At 39.2% G+C, this 25605-nt stretch overlaps 1 protein-coding gene across 4 annotated transcripts in view; it reads right to left on the bottom strand.

Moving 5' to 3' along the window:
- Window positions 1-25605, bottom strand: part of LOC149455266 (sodium/calcium exchanger 1) — a 439670-nt gene that overhangs the window by 35687 nt on the left and 378378 nt on the right. For all 4 annotated transcript variants that reach the window (XM_089686501.1, XM_089686497.1, XM_089686499.1 and 1 more), the window contains 2 exons: window positions 20487-20586; window positions 2952-3227 (listed from right to left, as the gene is read on the bottom strand). In XM_089686501.1, the coding sequence (XP_089542627.1) occupies window positions 2952-3227; window positions 20487-20586 (376 nt within the window). The remainder of the gene's footprint in view (window positions 1-2951; window positions 3228-20486; window positions 20587-25605) is intronic.

Here is a 25605-nt window from a genome sequence, read left to right on the forward strand (position 1 = left end):
CTTGATGTACACCTGACATGAACCACTGAACAACTTCTGTATCAATTAGCTGTGAAACCTTAGCTTCAATCAGCACCGCACATGTGTGAATCAGCTCTGAGGTATACTGAATTTACACATTTAATGACAGACATGGTGTATATAATAACACACACTGTCATGGCACAGCCAAGTTGGCAGTAATGTAGGTAGGCAGGGACAAATTTCTACATTGCCAATATAGGCCATTGAGAAAGAAGCAGCCCCCTTGGGTAAACTATACAAATTATAATGATTTCAACCATTTTTTTGCAGAATCATACCTTTCTATGTTTTAAAGAAACTGCTATTTCCCTTACTCAGCCTACTTTGCCTCTTTCTTATGCTGTTTTCTGTGTGGGCAGCTCTGCCTTCATTATAACAACTGTGCAACCTTAGTTTTGTAATTAGGAAAGTCTAAGGAAATCTCATCCTCAGAGGAGGATGAACCTTAGAAAGCTTAAAAAAAAGAAATTCTTGCAGTAAGGGATGCTTGTAATTTTAATTTAATAAAATGTAAGATTTTTGCGGAAGGTAAGTACACACAAAGTATAAAGAATACCCCAGATTGAATATTGTTTTTTCACTTTTTAAAAGAAGAAGTTTCCCTTTAAGCAGATGTAGCCGTTCACATGTAAACTCCTCAGGCCCTAGGCACTGGCTGGCAAGTGAAAGATTGTCACAAGAAGTCTATTAAGATGTTTATAATGTTAAATCAGTATTGTGAATAATTTAGCGGATGGGAAATTCAGTCTCCTGCCCAAGATGAAGTTGATGATAAAAGCAGATGTGTGTTTTATGTGCTTGGATACTAAAATATTTTTCCTTTGACTTATTTTAAAAAACAACAAAAAAAAATTCTACCTGGCGTTTTGACATTTAAAAATGGATATGGAAAACTGCTAACTCAGGGGGTTTGTCCTTGAGTTATTTATCTTTGCCAAACACACATTAGATATTAAGTTAGCTCCATATCATACATACTCTTTCTACTTTATTACATCCTGCAAGGAAACCATTTACATCCCTCAAACAGTAAGGTAAGGCACCATACTGTATTGGCAGGTCCATAGTTATCTGTAAGTCCACAGTGGGCCCTACCAGTTAAAGAAAACATACTGTAACTGCAGAGTTTGCGCTGTGTTGTGACCCCTACTTTTTCTTCCCCCTGTATTGGGTGGCTCAGTTAAACCAAATAATGTCAATAGATGAGCTCATGGTTCCAGATAATAAAAGAACAATAAACTTTGCATCACAAGGCAGCATGGCTGCAATATTGTCAACACTCCAGTTTTGCATTGTTCCTTGATTCAATGCTTACTAGAGATTCCATATACATGTATTTTAACTGTTCTAAGTGTTTCCATGAGTTTCCTCCCACCGTCCACATACTAGCTGGCTAACTGCCCTCCACCAAAAACTAACCATAGTGTCTATGTGCAGATTTGTGCAACATCAGAAGATGCATTACAGTGTGCATGCTTGAAATCTGCCAATGATGCAAATGGTCTATGTTATGTTCTGTGACATTTGTTGAGGTTAAATTAATTTTTTTTTGCAATGCCTTTCTGTACGGATAGACTATTCATTTAAAGACATATTGGCCTTTTAATAGGAGTATCTCCATAACATTCCATAAATCCCCAGACTAAAAGAACCTGCCACCACCTTTTTATTAAGTAGAACCATCTTAAACATTATTGACCGGCAACTTTACTGTGAAAATATGAAGTGGTGCAATGAACACATGCATTTTTCATTTAGTTTGCCTTCAATCTGCTATATTTGGGGCCAGGGAGCATTGTCTGACAAAATGTGAGTGTGATATCTTAAGGTATGGTCAGATATGTGAGCGGGGCTTGAACAAATCTGTTAATAAAGCATTGCCTCTGTAGATTCATGTCTAGAGGGAATTCAATGTCCGTCTTACTGATGTAATTATAGTGAGGCTCATTACTTTATCATACCCACCTTTTTTATTTATTATACTGAACTAAATAAAAAATACATGTTTAAAAAACGCTTTGAGAGAGTAACCGATCAGTAAAAATGTACCAGCACAAAAAAATGTTTGAAACTATTTATTTACCCAAGGGTGTTAAAGTGAATCTAAAGCCTTTTTTTATTTTCGAAACTGTGATGAACAGTTAGTACCTCTGTGAGTTTTCATTGCTATTGGTGTCCCCCTTGGAGAAATTTACTATACATTTACTTCAATGACCAATTTCACTAGAACTGGATGTAATCAGAAATCCCAAATTTATGAGGGTTGTCATCAGAACAAAAATGGAAGGAAAATCTTCCAATGGAGACAACTGTGCAAGAGAGGATTGATCAGAGGTATTTAACATTCCCTACTCTAACCAAAACAACCAAACAAAGTTTAAGATATACTTAAAGCATAACTAAAGCCCACAATACTCACCTCTCTTTCAACAGTGTGACATCCCTCACTGGTGTTGACATCTTCTACCAATATTCTAGGTGGTGGGATGTGGCCATCTTCATTGTCCTGTTCAGGATGATATCATTCCTGTGTATGTGTGGGAGTTCAGTCATCCAGGCACACAGGATCTGTGCCGGAATGTAAATTGATCTGCAGTTGCCCAGCTCAGTGTACATTATAAAGAAGATTGAGAGCAGGCAGATAGGTTTATGTTATTGCAGAGGAGACATTGCATGTATCTTCTGCAATAAACATCCTGCTTGCTCGCAGTTTTCTAGAATGAAAATGTGTTAATATGTTTGTGAACTCATGCCCTTGTAATACAACTCAAGGTTAATGCCTTTATTAGGACTTTCTTAGCAATATATGTACATTAATTCATCTATTTGGCATTATTTTTTATAAAGACATGAAACATATGTAGTGTCCCTGCAAGATTACAACATTTCACATTGAGATTCCTCTAAGGTGAGCTCAAACTACTTACCAGGTACAGATGTTCCCAAGGCGACAAACACGACTGCAGTAACGGAATCCTTCAAGCCAATAGTACATCCAAAATGAGAAGCTAAATCCCCGATGAAAGCTGTCAGGAGGCCAATCATTGAAATGGACACAATGAAACAAGCCCATCCATTCCAGTACTCTGTTGGTGGGACAAAGGCAAAAAGAACTTTCCAGAACACTGTTAGAAAATGCATCACATAGTCAAAGCAGGATGGCAGTTTTTCTTCTCCACATTCATCATCGTCATCATCTTCCCCTGTGAAAAAAAATAATGAATAGGATTATTAAAGATGATTATTTACAAATGTGCAAGTTGCTATTAAATTAGGAAGAATAGAAGGAATAGGCTGGATTAGATGAAATACATCCATCCGATGAACCATGTATAACATGCAACACAGCTTCAAAGATAAAAAACAATCAGATGTTTGCTTATATTATCTGGAGCTAAAAAGAAATAAAAAAGTTTTTTGTTTTGGGTAGAGTTGGGCAGTTGGATGTCAATTCTTTCCTAGTTATACAGTGGCAGAGTGGCTCCCCTGTGCTGGATCATGTACCTAGTACGTGAACCAGCACTTCCATTCCACTTTTATTGGTTATAAATGCACTATATAAACCAACTCTGTATGGTTTTATGTTTTAGTATTCACATTAGTGTTTATTCATGTTTATTAGCGCTGCTCCCACAAATATGTTAATATGTATGATACTTATCTGACTGCCAGCACAGTCATTGTAATTTAGTAACCAATGGGCATGTTTACACATGGGATTGGCTAATGACCTAAAATGACTATGGGCTATTTATATACACTTTAAACAAAACACATGATTTGAAAGCAAAACAAAGCATTTTTGGAAATATTAAGCCTATAAATTGCTGGAACAGTACTTGACAATCACTCAGACTTGGCAGAGAGAAGTTATAGACGTTCATGCTATGTGGGTTTTTGGAATGTAACTGTGGTGTAGATCAAACTGTAACCTTTTCATGAGCATTATATACTATAATTGTCATCTACAATCACATAAATCCTTTGTTGAATAGACTAGTTTTGGGAAATGAGCAGTGGAAGAATTTTTGTCTTCATCCAAATATTCATGTGACTCAAAAGCAGCAATTTAATTATTATATTAGACAGATAAAAGATAACTCTAGTTTTAAATAAAACTGGAGCTGTAAAACCAACAATAAACATAGGGAGCTCAACAACCTTACACATGAATCTCACTAGGTACCCAAAAAATTATATATCAAAGAAAACCATGAATCCACTTTGTGGGACCACTACAGAAAATTGCAAAAATACAAGGGGGGAGATTTACTAAAAGTGGAGCGTATAAAATCTGGTGCAGCTGTGCACAGAAATCAGCTTTCAGGTTTTACTGACAAAGATTAATTAAACAAACTGAAGTTAGAAGCTGACTGGCCACCATGCACAGCCACACCAGATTCTGAGTGCTTCAGTTTTAGTAAATCACTCCCAGTATATACAATATTTGTAAACATATATAAAATCATCTAAAACCACGTGACAGAAATATATACTACACCCAAAAAATCCAAGATGGAACAATGGATGCAATATGTGCATAAAACGTCAATCCAAGGTACTTTAGCAGGATATTCAAAGTGCATATGATATGAAAACATTACAGTACTTTTCTATCCAGAGACTGAGCAACATCCTAGGAAGCCGAGAAACCAGTCAAGTGTAGACTGGGATGCTGCTCACCCTCAACCTGGATGAAAAAGTACTGAAGAGTTTTCTAATTATAAGAACTTTGAATACACTTCTAAAATGACTTGGACTGGAATTTATGCACACATTGCATCCACACTGGATCCATTGTGATTGAACATAGTCTGAAGAGAAATTGGTGTGTTTATTCTTGACAACAGTCACATCAGGTCCCTGCTGTTGGAATATTGCTAAGTCACTAAGAAACTATGATCAGTTTACAGTCCAATATATGGTAGTGTACCTGTGCACGGGCTGCACATCTACATCCATATATACATTGCTAACCGTTATCGGTTTCCTGGTTTATCTGGAACTCACAGGTGGATCAGTATTTTATATCCTGTCCACTTATTCCATACCATTGGCAGACTGGGATTTTTTCTGACATTCAAAGGCAAACTATACAACCCTACATCTTGTACAACAATCAAACTATACAACCCTACACCACACTGATGGCAGACTCCATTGTAGGCAAAGTAGAAGTGACTGCTCTATGTCATTATGCAATCTGAAGTGTGCTAAGATTTTGCCATTGGAAACAGACTACTCTGCAAGAGTGAATGCCCTAGGCACCCCCCAATTAAAAAAACAAACAAAAGGGGGGGGAGAGAGAGAGAGAGAAGAGAGAAGAAGCAGCCTGAACCACAGAAAGATGCGTTCTTCCAGAACTCACTTGCACCTCTCTGGAATAAAAGCAGCCAGCCATCCCCAGTGTCACCCTTGTGTGGGAATGAGAGTCCACCTCTGCCTACTCCCTCCAGAAGCTCACAGCCTCTCTCGGATCCCATGGCAGAGCTCTGGCAGTGCCACACCTGGTCCCCATCTTTTTTCACCTGCCAAGGGACCTGTAAGTCCCTTCTTCTGGTGGGCTGTGCCGCCCCCTAAAAACAGCCAACCAAGGCAAATGCCTTGTGTGCCAATTGGTAAATATGCCCCTGTGTATAATGATTTACACCTGTATATACTGTATGTGCATTATATGGAAGCTACCAGTAAGGGAAGGGTACATCACTTTAATATGATCATACCATCTTGGATTTGGGTGCCATATGTATTGCTCTTAAGTGGTTTTAAATGTTTTTCTATAGGTCTTAAAATAAAAAAGTGATGTGTATCCGTGTACTGCAGCTTTCTCTTTGATGGAAATGCATATACAGTGTATACATATTTTGTTTAATTTGGAACATACACTATATTGTCAAAAATATTGGGACACCCCTCCAAATTGTTGGATTCAGGTGTTCCAATCACCTCCATGGCCACAGGTCTATAAAATAAAGTACCTAAGCATGCAGACTGCTTCTGCAAACATTTGTGAAAGAATGGGTCGTTCTTAGGATTTCAGGGTGGTACTGCGATAGGTTACCACCTGTGCAATAAGTTCATCCATGAAATTTCCTTGCTGCTAAATATTCCATGGTCAACTGTCAGTGGTATTATAACAAAGTGGAAGCAACTGGGAACAATAGCAACTCAGCCACGAAGTGGTAGGCCATGTAAAATGACAGAGCGGGGTCAGCGCATGCTGAAGCGCACAGTGCGCAGAAGTTGCCAACTGTCTACAGAGTCAATAGCTAAAGACCTCCAGAATTCATGTGGCCTTTAGATTAGCACAACAACAGTACGTAGACAGCTTCATGGAATGGGTTTCTGTGGCCAAGCAACTGCATCAAAGACTTACATCACCAAGTGCAATGCAAAGCGTCAGATGCAGTTCTGTAAAGCACACCACCACTGGACTCTAGATCAGTGGAGTGCCCAATCCTGCTTCTCTGTCTGGCAATCTGATGGACGTGTTTGGGTTTGGCAGTTGCCAGGAGAACAGTACTTGCCTGACTGCATTGTGCCAAGTGTAAAGTTTAGTGAAAGGTGGATTATGGTGTGGGGTTGTTTTTCAGGGGTTGGGCTTGGCCCCTTTGTTCCAGTGAAGGGAACTCTTAAGGTGTCAGCATACCAAGACATTTTGAACAGTTTCATGCTCCCAACTTTATGGGAACATTTTGGGGATGGACCCTTCCTTTTCCAACATGACCACACACCAGTGCACAAAGCAAGGTTCATAAAGACATGGATGAGCGAGTTTGGGGTGGAGGAGTTTGACTGGTCTGACCTCAAACCGATAGAACACCTTTGGGATGAATTAGAGCAGAGACTGCGAGCCAGGCCTTCTCATCCTACAACAGTGCCTGCTTCTGGAAGAATGGTCAAACATTCCCATAGACACACTCCTAAACCTTGTGGACAGCCTTCCCAGAAGAGATGAATCTATTATAACTGCAAAGGGTGGGCCAACTCAATATTGAATCCTATGGACTAAAACTGGGATGCCATTAAAGTTTGTGTGCATGTAAAGGTAGGCATCCCAATACTTTTGGCAATATAGTGTATATTGTATTTTTTGTATTTTTCCTATAGTAGTCACATGTAGCGGATACAAGGTGTATTTGGTTTAAATCTGGAGCTCTGTAACATGCATGTGATGTCTAGCAAAACTGTAAAGTTCACAGGTGTCTCTAAGTAGCATTAACATTAGAGATGAGCGAATTATTCAAAAATTCGATTCGGCTGATTCGCCGAATTTGAGGAAGAAATTCGATTCGATGCGAATTAATTCGCTACGAATTTAACTTATTAAAAGGGTTTCTAGGCTTCAGAGAGCCTTTAAATTAGTGCAGAACACTGTACCTTTAATTTAAATGCCCTTGGAGATGAGGAAGGACAAGGAGAAGGATGAGAAGAAGGAGAAGGAGAAGGATGAGAAGAAGTAGAAGGAGAAGAATGAGAAGAAGGAGAAGGAGAAGGATGAGAAGAAGGAGAAGGATGAGAAGAAGGAGAAGGAGAAGGATGAGAAGATGGAGAAGGAGAAGGATGAGAAGAAGGAGAAGGATGAGAAGAAGGAGAAGGATGAGAAGAAGGAGAAGGAGAAGGATGAGAAGAAGGAGAAGGAGAAGGATGAGAAGAAGGAGCAGGAGAAGGGTGAGAAGAAGGAGAAGGAGAAGGATGAGAAGAAGGAGAAGGATGAGAAGAAGGAGAAGGATGAGAAGAAGGATGAGAAGAAGGATGAGAAGAAGGAGAAGGATGAGAAGAAGGATGAGAAGAAGGAGAAGGATGAGAAGAAGAAGGATGAGAAGAAGAAGAAAGATGAGAAGAAGGAGAAGGATGAGAAGAAGGAGAAGGATGAGAAGAAGGATGAGAAGAAGGAGAAGGATGAGAAGAAGGATGAGAAGAAGGAGAAGGATGAGAAGAAGGAGAAGGAGAAGGAGAAGAAGAAGGAGAAGGAGAAGGAGAAGGAGAAGGATGAGAAGAAGGAGAAGGAGAAGGATGAGAAGATGGAGAAGGATGAGAAGAAGGAGAAGGATGAGAAGAAGGAGAAGGAGAAGGATGAGAAGAAGGAGAAGGATGAGAAGAAGGAGAAGGATGAGAAGAAGGAGAAGGAGAAGGATGAGAAGAAGGAGAAGGATGAGAAGAAGGAGAAGGAGAAGGATGAGAAGAAGGAGAAGGATGAGAAGAAGGAGAAGGATGAGAAGAAGGAGAAGGATGAGAAGAAGGATGAGAAGAAGGAGAAGGATGAGAAGAAGGAGAAGGAGAAGGATGAGAAGAAGGAGAAGGAAACAAATAGATACAATGTTTCAACCGCTGTATGGAGGGAATGTCACAGAACTGTCAGAAATAGCGGAGCTCTGCAGATACACTTAGCGGAGCTCTGCAGATAGATACAGCGGTTGAAACATAGGCTATGTTTCAACCGCTGTATGGAGTGAATGTCAGAGAACTGTCAGAAATAGGCTATTTCTGACAGTTCTCTGACATTCACTCCATACAGCGGTTGAAATATAGCCTATGTTTCAACCGCTGTATCTATCTGCAGAGCTCCGCTAAGTGTATCTGCAGAGCTCCACTATTTCTGACAGTTCTGTGACATTCCCTCCATACAGCGGTTGAAACATTGTATCTATTTGTTTCCATTTATGGAAACAAATAGATACAATGTTTCAACCGCTGTATGGAGTGAATGTCACAGAACTGTCAGAAATAGGCTATTTCTGACAGTTCTGTGACATTCCCTCCATACAGCGGTTGAAACATTGTATCTATTTGTTTCCATAAATGGAAACAAATAGATACAATGTTTCAACCGCTGTATGGAGGGAATGTCACAGAACTGTCAGAAATAGCGGAGCTCTGCAGATACACTTAGAGGAGCTCTGCAGATACACTTTTTGCCGGCTTGGAATTCTTCTTATTTTCATCCTACTTCTTCTTCTTCTTCTTCATCCTCATCCTCAGAAGAAGAAGAAGAGGATGAGGATGAAGAGGAAGAAGAAGAAGAAGTAGGTTGAAAATAAGAAGAATTCCAAGCCGGCAAAAAGTGTATCTGCAGAGCTCCTCTATTTTGCAGATACACTTAGAGGAGCTCTGCAGATACACTTTTTGCCGGCTTGGAATTCTTCTTGTTTTCATCCTACTTCTTCTTCTTCTTCTTCTTCATCCTCATCCTCAGAAGAAGAAGAAGAGGATGAGGATGAAGAGGAAGAAGAAGAAGAAGAAGAAGTAGGATGAAAATAAGAAGAATTCCAAGCCGGCAAAAAGTGTATCTGCAGAGCTCCTCTATTCTGCAGATACACTTAGAGGAGCTCTGCAGATACACTTTTTGCCGGCTTGGAATTCTTCTTATTTTCATCCTACTTCTTCTTCTTCTTCTTCTTCATCCTCATCCTCAGAAGAGGAAGAAGAGGATGAGGATGAAGAGGAAGAAGAAGAAGAAGAAGAAGAAGAAGAAGAAGTAGGATGAAAATAAGAAGAATTCCAAGCCGGCAAAAAGTGTATCTGCAGAGCTCCTCTATTCTGCAGATACACTTAGAGGAGCTCTGCAGATACACTTTTTGCCGGCTTGGAATTCTTCTTATTTTCATCCTACTTCTTCTTCTTCTTCTTCTTCTTCTTCTTCTTCATCCTCATCCTCTTCTTCTTCTTCTGAGGATGAGGATGAAGAAGAAGAAGAAGAAGAAGTAGGATGAAAATAAGAATAATTCCAAACCGGCAAAAAGTGTATCTGCAGAGCTCCTCTATTTCTGACAGTTCTCTGACTTTCACATTTACAGCGGTTGAAACATTGTATCTGTTTCCGAATAAAAACATCTGTATCCTAAATGGAAACAAATAGATACAATGTTTCAACCGCTGTACATGTGAAGGAACTGTCAGAGAACTGTCAGAAATAGCGGAGCTCTCTGCAGGGACACTTTTGCCGGCTGATCGGGAAAAATCCGATTCGCGCACCCGAAGTAGGCTAATATTCGGATTCGACGCGAATCGAATTTTTCCTGAAATTCGAATCGAATTCCACTTCGCCTGATTCGATTCGCTCATCTCTAATTAACATCTATGGTCACCATTTCCAGTAAAAGAGAAGGGGAGCAAAGTATTCGAGAGGAAGATAGAAAGGCAGGGACTGAGCCTTCATCACTTTATAGTGGTTTCAAAGCTTGCAGTCCTCTATCCATCTTCCACATATTCCTAATGTAGGGTCTGAGCCTTCATCACTTTCTAGTGGTGTCGAAGCTTGAAGTCCTCTTATCATGTGTCGCATATTCTTATTAGTCAATGGGGCAAATACATGGGGGCAGGAGGGACAGGAACGCTTCAACACCATCAGGAAATGTCGGAGCTTTGCCTTACAGCAAAGCAGGTGGGCTAGGAGCTAAAATGGACCTGCACTTTTTATCTGTTAGCAGTCTAATTTCTTGTTAAAGTGATTTAATGTAAGTTACACATTTAAAAGAGTATTTCTCCAAAATATGTTATCTCGGGAAAGGGAAGGCACTGATGGGGTGAATCATTCTCTGGTTACATATGTGTATTAGGGACTCCCACGCCGAGATTCACATTCCAAATTCCCAAACACTGACCCATACTACCATGCAGTCTCACTCCTCTTTTAACAAGTAGGAAACTAGCAAAACCTGAACTATCAATTTTATTTGGATTAGTCACTTTACATTTTAATGATTAAAGCCCAATTAACCTCTTGTAAAAAATTGCAGCCATCATTCCAGGCTGCATCAAAATTACAGGTAATGAAGGTCCTACCTGAATCATCTCAATAAAAGCATGCCCTACTGCCATTTATCCATCTTGTCCTCCACTGCTAGCCTGCAGCTAAGAACCGTTGCTCTCTCTGTGACAGCAGCAACCATGCCACAGCAGACCAAAACCTCCCTTCCCCAGTCCTGCGGTTTGCCAATAGCTCTGTATCAGCAAAACGTTTGTTCTCTGTTGAGTGCACAGATATTATTTGCACTTATCAGGTGGCATGCCAGACCCCTGTGGTGAGATCACTGCCCTCACAGGTAAGCACCAGTCCTGCAGGCTAGCGATTGGGGACAGGAGGATTACGTGGCAGTGGGGCATTCTACCACTGAGATGGCAGGACACTCAATACCTGTTTATTTGGTGCACCGTGGAACAATGGACACAGTTTTTTCAAGATTACAACTAGGCTTAATATTATTTACCTCTTATAACATCAACTCAAGTAACATATTTTAGAGTGCTGCAAAATATGCTAAATATTAATGTAAAACATCAGGCTTAAGGGCAAATGTTAAGTCCACAAAATAATCATGGAAAAATGCTAATCTTATTATATTTTGCCTAATACAGGCCATAGAATCTAATACACCTTACCATTTTGCTTAAATTCATAAATATGTATATAAAATCTCCTCTACTCAGTAACTGGAAATATATGACATTGTTTTTACATTCAGCGTACATGAGAGCAATACTTATTATTTGCTGTAATCCGCCGTCTCAGGTAAGAAGAGACTTAACAGCCTCCTTTAATCAGGAAACACAGATGAAGAAATAAATCATTTTCAATATATCTGTGAACGTTACTTTTGATGCATATATGAAATTTGGATTAAGCTTTATTTTTCCCTTAAATCATCTCTCCCTGTAATATCTACTACAGTGTATGAATTTTCAAGTGTCTTATTCCTGGACTTTCCCTTATAAATATGATTTAATATTCCTAGAAATGGGGAATTATTTGTATAATTCTGACCCAATTTCTGCTGTCAGACAAAAAGCCTCCCTTTGACCACTCATTACATGAAGCCTTTATATGTTTATATTACTAACCATTACAAGCAATGTCAGTGTGGCAAGCCATGAAATCACTGCAATTCGAGCAAAATTTCCTGTTGCTACATCGTAAAATATAGCACTGAAGCATAAATCTCTCCAAAAGCAATCCCTTTAGGGAATGATTAATTTGGCTTGTGTTGGATTGAACGGGAGGATGTATACGGGCTTTTGGGATAAGCTGTCATAAGCAGGATTGAGAGGCAGCTGGCAACATCTGCACTGAGAGTCACAATTAAGTTAATCACAAAAAGAAGTAACATAAAATGAAAAATTGCTAAGAGCTCAGTCCAAGTGACCTCGGACAGTCTCTGCAGACTCACTGACACTGACTGCAATGTGCCATCTCCAAATGCACACGGACAGGGCTCTGTGGCATTTGCCTTTGATGACTGTAATGTAATTCGAATCTTTAATTGAAAGAATCCACAGGAGACAAAACAGAACATCTGATACTAATAGCAGCATCAGTTGTTGTCCTTCAGAAGAGCAGTCTCAAGTTCAGATTCATATTTAAGTCAGTCAAAGTGCAGTTATTCTTTAATGACTAAAATGTTGTAAAGGGCAACAAGAGGATACTAGGGGATGGTGATCATCTTACAAGAATCATCTACTTTAAAATAAGATTTGATTTTTAAAATGTCATAAAAGAAGAAGCACTTTTGGCTTGGTATACTAATATATCATGCTATGGGCATAACTAAAAATCACAGCAAATTTTGACAGAGCGTCCTTCAGTGCCACCGCTATTTACACCCCTTAAAAACTGGAAATCAGGATTCAGTAGCCTATAACATACCCCGTGGGGGTCCAATTTACATGCCTTTAAACTGGGAGTCACTGTAAATGAACACTTACAAGGTTCCAAGGAGCCCTAGGGTTAATCCAGTTGCTAGGGGTTCCCTGAGCAATGAGCAATTTCTACCTCTCAGATAAGGTCCCACTGAAACCATTGATCTTTTTACCTTTCTGTAAGGGGTAATTCTTTTCAATGACCACAAGTGTAAGGTGCATTCTTCCCAATGACCTTCACACTAATGTGTCACGAGTTGTAGATATAGTAGTTCTTACTACCGGAAGATATTTCAAGTGTTCCTTTGTGTTAATAAGTGAAAGGCTGCTCTACAGTCTGCAGGCACAGGTACTTCCTCCTCATAAGTTACTGCTCTGCAAAACCATGCCAAAGGTCAGCCAGAACCAACCTGGTTTGGGCAGCTGGATCAATCTGCTGAAAAGTCTTCACTTCTCAACCCCTCAGCTGGCAATTCTAAATTTCCTTTTCAGATATGTTCTTAGGGCCCTAAAGCATCCATATGTGCTGCTATGGCTGCAGTTACACACTTGGTAGGCTTTATAGTCCAATGACACTCTATTGCTTGAGAAACAAGACTCTAAAAATATCTTGAAAGACCAGAGTTACAATATTGTTATAATAATAAAGTAGAAAAGGAGTTTGCCTTAAGACCATAAATAAAAGGTTTTCACCAAGTAATTTCTTAGCGAGAGTCAAAATGGATGTCCTAATAGAGCTCTCATTTAATCCCTGCCATGTCTGAAAAGACAGGATACCCCATTTTTCAATAAAAAATCCTGCTAAACTGCAGGTAGAACCTCAATGTTATTGTTAAAGTTAATAGACAGACTTAGCTCTTGGTGCTCCCTGTCCTGGTGTAGCGGTGTCATCAAAGCATGCTTTCAATCAACCACTGTGCACCAACTACAGCAATGTACAGTATGTGGCTCGTGTTGAACTGGTAAGATGATTTATCTCAAATATAGGACTTTCCAACAACATTTCTACATTACACATGTCATAGTCACGCTTTATTTGTACAAAAATATGAAAAATCAAATTGAAAATATCAGAAGACAAACACCTAATGCAGAATTTGAATGAAAACTATAGCAAACTTTTCAGGTACCAAGAAAAAATGTCTGGCGACCTTGTTTTAAAAAAAGTCAATAGAGATTTATTACTATCATTTGAAAATACATTTAAAACAACAAATACATCGTTGTAGCCCTCAAATAAAATTTACTCTCACCTCAATTGTGTAAGTATCACCATCATTTCCCCTTGTAGCTACATTCCTATATGTTTCATTCCCAGTCATTCTTCTCAATGCGTTTCTCAGATACAAACACTGCTTCTTAAAGAGTACAAGTGAGACTGGCTCTAAAATAAACACAACATTTCAAAATGTTGAAGTGGCGTTGAAGAAATGAAAGAAGCTGTGTTTGTGTCCAAGAAGCACGTTGAGAAATTAGCCTCATTAGCTAAGTCATATTCTTTATGGATTGTCACTTGACTGGGAATTAAAAAATAAAGGAATGTAATTACATCTTAGGCACTCAGCTTCGGTGGGCTTGACAAAGAGGCAGAGGCCTCGAAGTGTTGCTGTGCTGACCGGGATAGCTTTGGAGACCCGGAAGCATCCTTGCAGTGTTGTGTCCTATCGGTGGAATGTCACTTCTCGTCCACTGTGGTTAGTGCGTTCTTGCGACTTTCCTTAGTGGGATGCTACAGCAACTTCTGCCCATACTGCTCCATACAGTTTGTGTAGCTTGCCCATTTTTGTCCACCTGATGGTCACAGGTAATATTGATGGCACAACACATGGTACGGCAATACTTTCACACCATGTGAAGTAGGATGTCTTACTTTTAATCAATAAAGAAGATCATCGTTTACTTTGGACTCACTGGTTTTTATATGTGGACTGCCTCTTCAAGTTGTTCCCTTGCGCATTTCACAAGGAAGTTATTGCCATCCACACTAAGGAAATGGTGACTTATTGCGACATTCATATTTACATTTATTGCTATTTTTTGCAACTTTGACACAACACGACATATTGATCACCCCTGGTTCATGTGTGGCATATTCCAGCGGTTATCAGACTATTCTTAGTGAGTCTGTGATTCCCTCTGAAGTTGAGCATGCTGAAGGTTTTGTATACTGTTTATACTCCAGGACTCCCTGGTGTTTGGTCCAGCAACTCCAGCTGACGGGGGTGGGGTTGGGACTTTCTCATTATTATGGACCATTTTGCCTAGTTATTCTACATTCACTGCTGTTCCCTTTTCATGTTCAATCACAGTCCATGCATCCATGATCTGGTGCCACCACACTTTTGTGTTTGTTAAATACAGCTAATAGTTGCTGGATGGTGATATCTACAGGCAGGAGAAAATGTAACTGAAAGCTATTTGTTGTTTTAAATGTACAGCATTTTAAAATGATATTAATTATTATTATTATTTTTTATTATTATTATTATACAGTATTTTTAAAGATACAATAATATTGTTTTTTTTTTATTAAGAATGTCATCAGAAATCTTTCCTGGATATCTGAAAAGTCCATCATATTTTTCTTTACATATTGCATACTGAATGTGGCACCTTTCACCATTAGCCCACCTTCTGCTATCTCAAACACATAATAAATAATACCAAAGGGCAAGTAGAAGGTCAGCCTCAAACAAGCAAGCTGTGAGATTCACCTGTTCCTACTATCACTCTCAAGTCAGGGTCAGAGAACGCATCGTCTTTATTCTAGAAAAGGTAATGATGGAACATCAGCAGTACACACTAAAATGCTGGAAATCCATTTGTCTGTCTCCCTACTTTCAGCAGTGCCACATTTTGCGTGTAAACATAAAATGGTATATTACCAACCAGAGTTTAATTCTGCAGTGTAATAGAATTTCCTCAGCACTGTCTATATTCTGTTATGTACACATGCATTATACACACGCGGTTCACTTGCTGCATCCCTAACAAGCCTGAGTCGCTGAAGCAGCAGCTTTAATATTACATGATAAACAAATCCTTAAAGGCTTGAAGGTCTTGTTTGACATGGCATTGTTCTTGGCGCAATATGGGGGCCACAGATGCAAAATAAAACTATTTCATTTGGTGCAGAGTCTCCTGTGCCTAGGATTTCATCCTGAAAACATATGCTAGTTAGAAAAATAAGTTTGGCAAAAATCATGGAAAAAAAAAAACAGTGTAGTAGTTATTTTCTGTTAGGTACTACAGCTTGCCAGGCTGTATCTTAAAGTGACAATAATCCACACACATCCTCCTCTTAATGGCCCTGAAATCTATTTCTCATGAAATTGCTTCTTGCTGAGTTTTTTTCTGCCTCCATGTAACACCCTCTGTGAGCTCCTGAACCTCTCCTTTCCCCCCATTGCTTTGAAATGAGCAGTGCATGTTAGTTGTGGTCATGTGCATTGCTCTATGTGCACTACAGATTTCATAGACCTCTCAGAGAAAGCAAAAGAGTCTACATTCCTGCAAACAATGGGATTGAGAAACAAAACGCAGTCACTGTCTGCCAAGCCAACTGTGCTGTGAAGCTGTCTGACTTACAACCCCGTAAGTTCCACCCACCCTCCCACAGTATGCCCGGGGAAGAAGCTAATGAAGCATGACCTACACTTCATTAGCTTTCTTGGAGGCAGGAGAGATATCAAGGGGCTTTTAGTACTGATGTCTCATTAAAGAGAACCTATCACCATAATAATCACATTGGAGATTTTTTGGTCCCTATGTGATGAAAAACAGAGTTTAGTGAAAAAATGTTTTACGAAGTGTAAAAAATTAAAGTTCCACCCAAGCACTTATACCTCTCCCCCTCACATTTTTGAGCCCAAAATATGAATTGCGATATGAACTCACTGGCCACTTCATTAGGTACACCTGTTCACTTGCTTGGTAACACAAATTGCTAATCAGCCAATCACATGGCAGATACTCAATACATCTGTTCAATTGCTTGGTAACATGAATTGCTAATCAGCCAATCACATGGCAGAAATTCAATGCACTTAGGCATCTAGACGAGGTGAAGAAATCAGTTTTTCCTCTGAAGCAGATGTCCCAGCTCCAAGTATGTGCCTTGTTGGAATTCAAACTGAGCATCAGAATGGGGAAGAATGGAGATTTAAGTGACTTTGAACTTGACATGGTTATTGGTGCCAGATGGGCTGGTCTGAGTATTTCTAAAACTGCTAATCTACTGGGATTTTCACCCACAACCATCTCTAGGGTTTACAATGAATGGTCCAAAAAAGAGAAAATATCCAGTGAGCAGCAGCTGTGTGGATGAAAATCCCTTGTTAATGTCAGAGGTCAGAGGAGAATGGGCAGACTGGTTGTTGGGACATTCAAATGGTAGGGTCAGAATTTGGCATAAACAACATGAAATCAAGGATCCATCCTGCATTGTATTCAGGCTGTTGGTGTAATGGTGTGGGGAATATTTTTTTGACACTAGCAAGGTGTACCTAATAAAGTGACCAGTGAGTATACATGTTACATACTGCCATGCAGGCTGGAGTGAGAGCAATGATTCTAGGTCCATTATCATGGTTAACTCCAAACTGATGAAAAGTGTTGCATATGGAAAATATAGGGTACCAAAGTTTGTTGCTGTTATACGGGCGCTTGGAATTTTAAGACTTGACATGTTGGGTGTCTATTTATTTGGAGCAACCTCATATTTCATACTTTGCTAAAATACTGGGTAATGCATTATGTTTGTGTGCCCTGTAAATTAACTTTAGTGTATTTTTTTACGGAAATATTATGTTTCATAAACCATTGCCCTAATATCATGTGACCAAAAATATTGGAATTACCACTATTTTATTCTCTAAGCTGTCGGCTTTCAGAAAATATATAATCTTTGGGTGTTTTAGGTAATCTCCAGGGCTAAAATTATTTTTTAAATGTAAGTGAAAATGGCTCTTGCAGGACATTTGGTGCACATAAAAATGATTTATATCTGTAGCACCAACCTAGATAGGCGCTAGGTAAGATTTTGTTTGTGTTTTGGTAAATTTGGTTATCACACTGTATAAAATGTGGATGTAATTGTTGGATAAAAGCATGACTTGCACACTGTAATTAGAGTTCTGCTAGTTAGGTCTGCTCAGCTGCTTCCAGCCTGATAGCTCCCTCTGCATCCAGAAAGCTTGAGATGTTTCTGGATAATTGGTGAGGAGATATGCAGACAGTAGCATAAATATTGATACAGCCCCAGCCTATCCCAGAGAGACTGGCTCTGATGGCATCCTGGGTAATTGTATATATTCAGTGAGCACACTTTGCTCTGGGTCTTTACTGCATAGGATTGTTCCAGCCTGAGTGAGGGCGCGTGCTGTGCGGCCTCAGGTGGACAACCTGAGGGCCTGAATGCTGAGACCTGGGTTCTGCTAAATCTGACTGGAGGCCGTCTAATGGAGATTTTGTCTGGTATCACAGAGGAAAGAAAGCACCTGCTCTTGGACCCTGTGAGTATAGACACACCTAAAGGATCTTAGAGACTGTGTGCTATTTAACCCCCTCTGGTGCTAAGAAGTCTAGGCTAAAGAGGACACCGGTTGGTGTTACAAAGAGCTTTGTCCATCGAATCCACTACCTTCATCTGCATGCTTGTTCCAGCTTGGTGATTCAGAACATGCTGATACCAGTAATGCAATACCAATTTTAACTACCGGGTGGAAGTGCAGATGAAATCGGGAATTAGATTCTAATAGAGACAAAAGCTGGAATAGGAGATTTCATGTTTGTCGGTTCCCTTAATGACATTACAGTAATTGTATAGATTCTTAAAAAAAAATGACAAACATTACCTGTTCTGTGAAATGGTTCTATCTATCTATTGCAGCCGTTGGCTGGCAATAGTTTCTCAATCTATCCATTCAACAGAAGTCAATCTAAAGACTGGCTTTTGTCCAACAGGGACAGCCACGCACTGAATGAAATCCTGCTGGTCCCTGTTGAACCAGCTGAATTTTGATCCATCTATGGTCAGCTTAAAGTGGTTGGAAAGTCTGAAGTTTTTTTACCTTCATGAATTCTATGCATGAAGTTTAAGAACCTTCTGTGTGCTGCTCCCCCCACAGCCCCCCACCCCCAATACTTACCTGAGCCCAATCTAAATCCAACAATATGCATGGGAATCTAGGCTCTCCTGGGTCTCTCTCTCCTCACTGGCTCCCACTGCTGCCAATCACAGCCAGTGAGAAGCTAGTGAGGCTCAGGGGCGAGCAGGGGGGAGGGGGCCAGGAGCACCAGTGGGGGACCCAAGAAGAGGAAGATCGGGCTGCTCTGTGCAAAATCATTACACAGAACAGGTATGACATGTTTCCTTCTTTTTTTTTTAAACCCGAGCCTTTATTATTATTACCTTAACACTGCTGGCTTTCCCACTTTCAGTCTGAGTGCTGAGATTACAGGAGACTCATATTGGGTCAGATTCAGTTATTTATACTAATTCTATGTACTAATGCATATAATATAATTTTGAAGGACACAATGGGGTTGATTTATTAGAGGCAAAAAGGCTGTTCACAAGGAAAGTTACACTTTTTCAAGGAAATATGCCCCAGAGCTTAGTGAATGAGGTGAAACTCTGCTGAGTTTCATCATCCAACAATATGCAAGCCAAAATGCTGTTTTTCTTGCACATGATTCAGTATTCTTTACAAAGTTAAGCATCATCACATTCACTAAGATCTGGGGAAAATTTCCTTTGCAAAGTGCACCTTCTGCAAAGTGAACAGCCTATTTGCCATTAGTAAATCAACCCCTTAACTCCACCAGAAGTCTCCGGGTTTTTAAAAAAAACATGTAATGTTTACAGGTAGCTGTGTTTTCTATTTGAGGTATACCTGAAAACACCAATGGATCGTGTATATTGTTCCTATTGTTACCCAAATGTTTTTAAGAAAAATAGATTTATGACCCCACTATACTTTAACTATTGGTCAGGCTTCTGGAGAGGTGTTGTCTTTTTAAAAAAATCTTTTTAATACTGACATATGTGTTTTAACTAGTCTTTTGCCTTTGAAGCCCCCTCAGTAGTGAAACAGTATATTGTTGGAAAGTCTAGTAAACTTCAATAATAAAAGTACCAAAAAGTTTCAGCTGCCATGCCAAGGACTTGATCATAAGTGATGACTGATTTACAGTCACAATTCTGTGCCGTGAATAAAAGCTCAAGTCTTATTCCATAAATCTTCTACATAACAAAGTATAAAGGGAACAAACTGTACAGCGTGAATAAAGATGGTTTCAACATTTTATTTCAACGTTTTCAGAAAAAAAAGAAGCTTATTTAAGTGAGGCAAATGCCAACATGGTTTATGTTTAATGTCAATATTTGAAAGAAAAAATGGTGAGGTTTGTAATTAGAAATATTGCATGACTCAGGTCCTACTGAGACTTGATACCCCAATGTCCCCTGGAGACATCTCAAACCTTGTCCTTGTGAATTCTTGTAGTGCCTGGACATTGCCAGATTAGAACAACAAACTGTGATTTACCAGATAGCTTTTAGCACAAGGACATAATAGGAGCCACACAAATAAATTAGTATGGCATGTGTCCATGTGTCTATAGCTTTACAACAATTTAGATCTCGGTAAAGGTATTTTTAAAGTATGAAAGCCCGAGGGCCCTATAATGATTTTGCTAAAGGGCTGCATTTGCATATTTGAGAAGATTATAAAGATTGGTTAATCTATCTTCATATAGCTACTTATAAGGTTTAGGGATGATTTTATAAAACAGAAGACCGCATGCAAAACAAACAAACTTACCAGCGCTAACTGTGATTGCTTCAATGAACTGCTCTCTCCAGCTGTTTGTTCCAACCACAAGAGCGAGATTTGTCTTTTTAATAAGTTTGTCCACCGTGCTCTGCAATGGAAGAAGAGAAGCAAGGGACTCGTCAGAACCGTTCACTTACATTTCATACCAAAACTACAGAGGAAATTGTGACCATTTGGCAGGTGCAGCTGGAATCCCTTAGGGACCATTGCAGAACAGATCTTTGAAAGGTATTTTTACTATGCTAGTATGCTGTTTTATAATAATGTTATTTCAGTAACTCTACCTGTTATGATTCTGAAGACAAGAAAACAAACAAAAGTTACTGCAAAGTAAGTGATACAGTTATCATGAGAGATATGCATTATGGTAGAAAAAAAAATATTCCTATGAAATGAACCAAAACCATTCCATTTACTTCATATCCAAAAAATATAAAATGTATATTATTTTCTGATAAAATACAGCAGATGAACTGATTCTGAGCCCCAATCAAAAACTTTTAATGGTACCATTTTAGGTAGCATTGTCCTAAATCATTGATCTGTAAATAATGCCAAACTTATCAAAGATTATGTGGTTCATAGCAAGGTTGAAGTTGAAGTCTGGGATAAGCAAATATTGACTATATACAGGAAGTATGTGTATGATCATCCTTGAGTTTTTGTGCGTTTTGTGTATTGCTTCCAGGCAGCACTAGGGCTGTTAGTTTGAATCCCAACCATGGCACCACCTGCCTGGAGTTTGCATGTTCTTTCTGTGTCTGCGTGTGTTTCCTCCGGGTATTCTGGTTTCCTCCCACACTCCAAAGACATGCATGTAGGTTAATTGGCTCCAGTCTAAATTGGTCCTCATATGTGTATGTATGAATATGAGTTAGAGACATTAGATTGTTTGCTTCTTGAGGGTAGGGACTGATGTGGATGTACAATATAAATGTGAAGCACTGCATAAGTTGTTGGCACTATATACTGAGTGTACCTGTAAAAATAAAAAAAGATCTGTGAAGTAATCCAGTGTGAAACTTTCCCTCTGTGCAGGAGCTTCCTGTAATAAAGACCTGTCACTGCTGCTCTCTCCTTGTGCAGGGTGACTGGTCTTGTCTTCCTGTAGTTTTCTGCAGACAGCCTGTAGTAGGTGGAGCCTGATGGCCCCTCCCACAGCCTAGCTCTCTGCACAGGTTATGTGCAGCATAGTGGTGATGTTACTGATACTTTTATATGGTAATATCTTGTTTTGCAAAAGTGTTTGGTGCACTCAAAATGGATTTATAACCTTTGCATCTGTTGCATTTGTTATGTGTTGATTGTTACAACCAATCAGAATACAATTACCAATTGTTTTAGAAGCAGGCCAGAAATAAAAGAGGTATGACCAAAGCTTTTTGGCTAACTTCTCCTGTGGGTCACAGGAAAGCACTTCGTTCTGCACTCCTGTGACCCAGATTCAGCCAACAGCGTGCTAAAACCAGCTGTAGGCTAATGTCACAGAGCAAGTCGAGGTTCTGCAGGGATCCCGACAATATTCTTGAGATCCACCTAGAAGCTTGAGCTGCTAAGAGGCTGAGCCATCTGCTTTGGCTCCCAGCACTGCCCAGTGCTCCATTGAGCTCTAAAAGGGCAGAGCAGAGAGCCAGAGACTGACAGTCACGGAAGACCAAGAACTGAGCTACTAGTGGTCTTTGATCGCTCAGTTCTTGGTGTAGAGCTGGTGGAGGACAGCCGCAGCATGCATCCACCTAAGTGAGTATAAATGTTTCTTTTTCTAGATTCCTGCACTTCTCTTTTAAAAGGAAAAAACATCATACTGTTCCTTTCAGATAATTTTGTCCCACCCGTTGAAAAGGTAGATATATATGTTCCACAGAAAATAAATGCAAATGCTTTGCTACAAATGAGTAGCTAGTCTAAAAGTTAAATTCTAGGAAGATATAAAAATCCTGTCTTGAACTGATTAAAATTAAAAATCACGAAACAATTTTCGACATGCTGCTGGCAAAAGTGCCCCAATCTGCTGTTTTATAATCCACAGCATCATTCATACAGTGAGGAGCATTGTATAGTTCTGTCCAATCTGTAGTTTTTTTCAGCAAGGTAGTTTGCAGGTCTTAGAAGTCTCTAAGACTGTAGGGTCTGGTTGTGTTGTTTGGCAGGAGTTTCTGGATCACACGTTTAGAACATAATGAAAGGTAAAATATTTCCATTCGGTGTACAAATTCCAACTGTGTATTTAGCGGTTTGTCTAGATTTCAGCTTTAATATTTTACCAACAGGAAGTTGCTTCCATGGTACACTTTTCTAAGTAAACTAGCAGGGGTGCTCATGTGACTTCAGGTAATTAAAATGAAAATAGACTCCAGTATACAAGCCACATAAAATGGTGAATTATTTATACAGTGTTATGAAAGATTTAACAGCTTAGGTTTTTTCAAAGGCATGTCACTGATTCATACAAACAATTATTCACTTTTAAACAAAAATCAATATTTTTGCGCAGTAAAGAATTTATTTTATACTGTTTTGTAATAAGATGGTACTAGAATACAAAATAAACTTTGGTTTAAGTATGCTGGTTTACAACCACATAAACCACTTAAATCATGACATATGTAAATGAACTCCAGAACATTTTATAGATGCTCTATACACACAATAAGTCATGTGTCATTCTACAAATTCCAAGGGAACTTATTCAGCCAAGGGCCGTTCAGCTACAAGTCTGGATTCATTTACGCAGCATTTTCCGTAACTGGCTTTTACTTGCCTGAAAACTACTATGCATCCCTAGTGCTTCTTCACAGGCATGGGATGAAGAATAACAAAATATCTATTGTTCAATTTTGTTGGTGGTCTGATCTTTAAAGTAAACCTATGCTTAGTCCATAAAGGACAAAGCAAGAGGTTTGCTTTGATGCCCCCTCTCCAAGAACATTTGCATTTCCCTCACTCCTCTGACACCTGAGGGGTGAATGCAAAATGATCATCATAAAGACTAAGGCTAGGTTTATATTTTCGTTGGGGGAAGGTATAAAAACTCAGCTGAGCTGTGTTTTTATCACTCCCATCTCTCCCTCTTAAGCTGCAAAGGCAGCAGTCAGGGAGGTACACATGCCATGGCCCAGATACTTTGCATTGCAAAGTATCTGGGCCATGGCATCAATTTATAACTGATGGTGAGGAGGCAATGTAATGCATCTTCACCACCTGTCAAAGGGTGATGTATGTGTAAGCCTAATTTCATACTAGTTCTGCTGCATAACCATGCGTCTTTCAGTACGCTTTTGTAGCACGTGTTTACATGCACTTTTGACGCATTTTCATGTACCATGCTTTTTTTGTAGGAGAAAGGACTGGTTGTTAAAAAAAAAACATGTAAAAAAAAAAGAACAAAAAAATGCATATATATGTAGTTTTCATATTCCTCCATTAAAGATCTATGTTGCATCAAATGTTGCACTTGCACCTTTTCAAAACTCGAACCACACCATGTTGGGACCATAGATTGACCAATGATTGCCATTGCCTATGATTGCCATTGTCGTGCATTGCGGCATGACGGCAATTGCAAGAGAAATCACATTGGTGTAAACAGGGAGCCTAAACAAGCGCTAAGAATCTCTAGTTGTCACTAAGGACAATATTAGAGCGATGGACCAATCACCAAGCATATTTATAATGTTGCTTGGGGAAATTCTGACATATTTCCTGAACACTGAATGATAACATGCAGCTCATTAAGGGCCTGTATTGGAAGGTATTTGTTTGCATCAGGTGGATATTGCACACACACACATGAGAATGAAAAACCTGCTTGAAGCTGGTTAGGAAGAGAACAACTGCAGCTCAAAAGCACCTGTCAATAAATTATGAATAATTAGAAGCATCCCAAACTGATTGCATTGACAGAAGCCCACACAGGCCCTAAATATGTTGGGCACATTTTTAAAGCACAATAGTTGCTGGTGAATGTGTTGGCTGGAGCTCTCCAAAGTGCTGAAACTTTTTAAACATACAGCAGGCGGAGACTAGTTTATTTTTTTCAAACTTTTGTTTTTTAACATGGGTTTTAAGAAAAACAAAACAAATGATAGTATGTGCATGGAAGAAATGTTGGTGTTTGCCAACAATACCTATGATAAACACAAATTACTGTGGTCAGTCTGGCTCCATTTCTCCTCCTCTTCGACCCTTCAGGAGTTGTGTGCCCCTGCTGTATCCCAATAGTTTTTTTTCTATCTCTAGTACTAGCTTCTCACTTTTCTTTATTCTTTCTATATCCTACTATCTCTCTTCTAGTCCTGTTTGGTACTTTACTTCATATGGAGGTGCCTCTCGATGTTTTCCATGTCTAATCTTGGGGTACCTCCCTGAGAATTATGTTACTGCCATCTCCATATCAGCTGATGTTGATCCTTTAATTTATCCACTGAATACAGCCCTTCATTATTACTTTTCTGGATCGTCTTTATGCTCAAGATTTCTGGTTGACTATTTGTACATGTTATGCTTGTCTCTTTCATTTTGTTCTGTAAACCTTGCTGCAAAAAACGTAATAAAGGCAAATTTGTCTTTAAAAAACCCCAAACCCTCCAATATATAGTTATCATACATATCCTGTATGCGTCCAAACTAAATATTACATCTAAATGTCATTCTTCCCCTCCTGGACTCACAGATGTCATTAAATATGTTAATCTTCAATGCATACAGGACAAAATGTTCTCTATTAAGAATGATTGTTACACAAAATTTTTACACTTTTGGAATAAGTGGCTTGCTCATCCTTAATGTAGTGTTTGACCCAACTTCTAAGATCATTATTGCACTCACCCTTTGAATTCCCTTGACACTAACTAGGTAGCTGAAAATGATACAAAAACACACTTTGCTCATTCTTCTTAATTTTCCTCTCAGTTCTGTTGTTCATGATGCCATGACTGCTTAGACTTTAGTAATTGTTGTTGACCACCAGATTATTTTTTCCATCTAGTATCCAGTGTTTATGGCGTTACCTGCAATATGTTAGTACCTACTTATTTGCTTTAGTGATGACCTTTGGCTTTCCAATCTGAAAGATTTATGCTCTGACATCTGTTGTTATTCTTCTGCC

The sequence above is a fragment of the Staurois parvus genome, unplaced genomic scaffold, assembly GCF_062004578.1.
Source record: "Staurois parvus isolate SC_StPar_1 unplaced genomic scaffold, SC_StPar_1.0 ptg000401l, whole genome shotgun sequence".
Lineage (NCBI taxonomy): Eukaryota > Metazoa > Chordata > Amphibia > Anura > Ranidae > Staurois > Staurois parvus.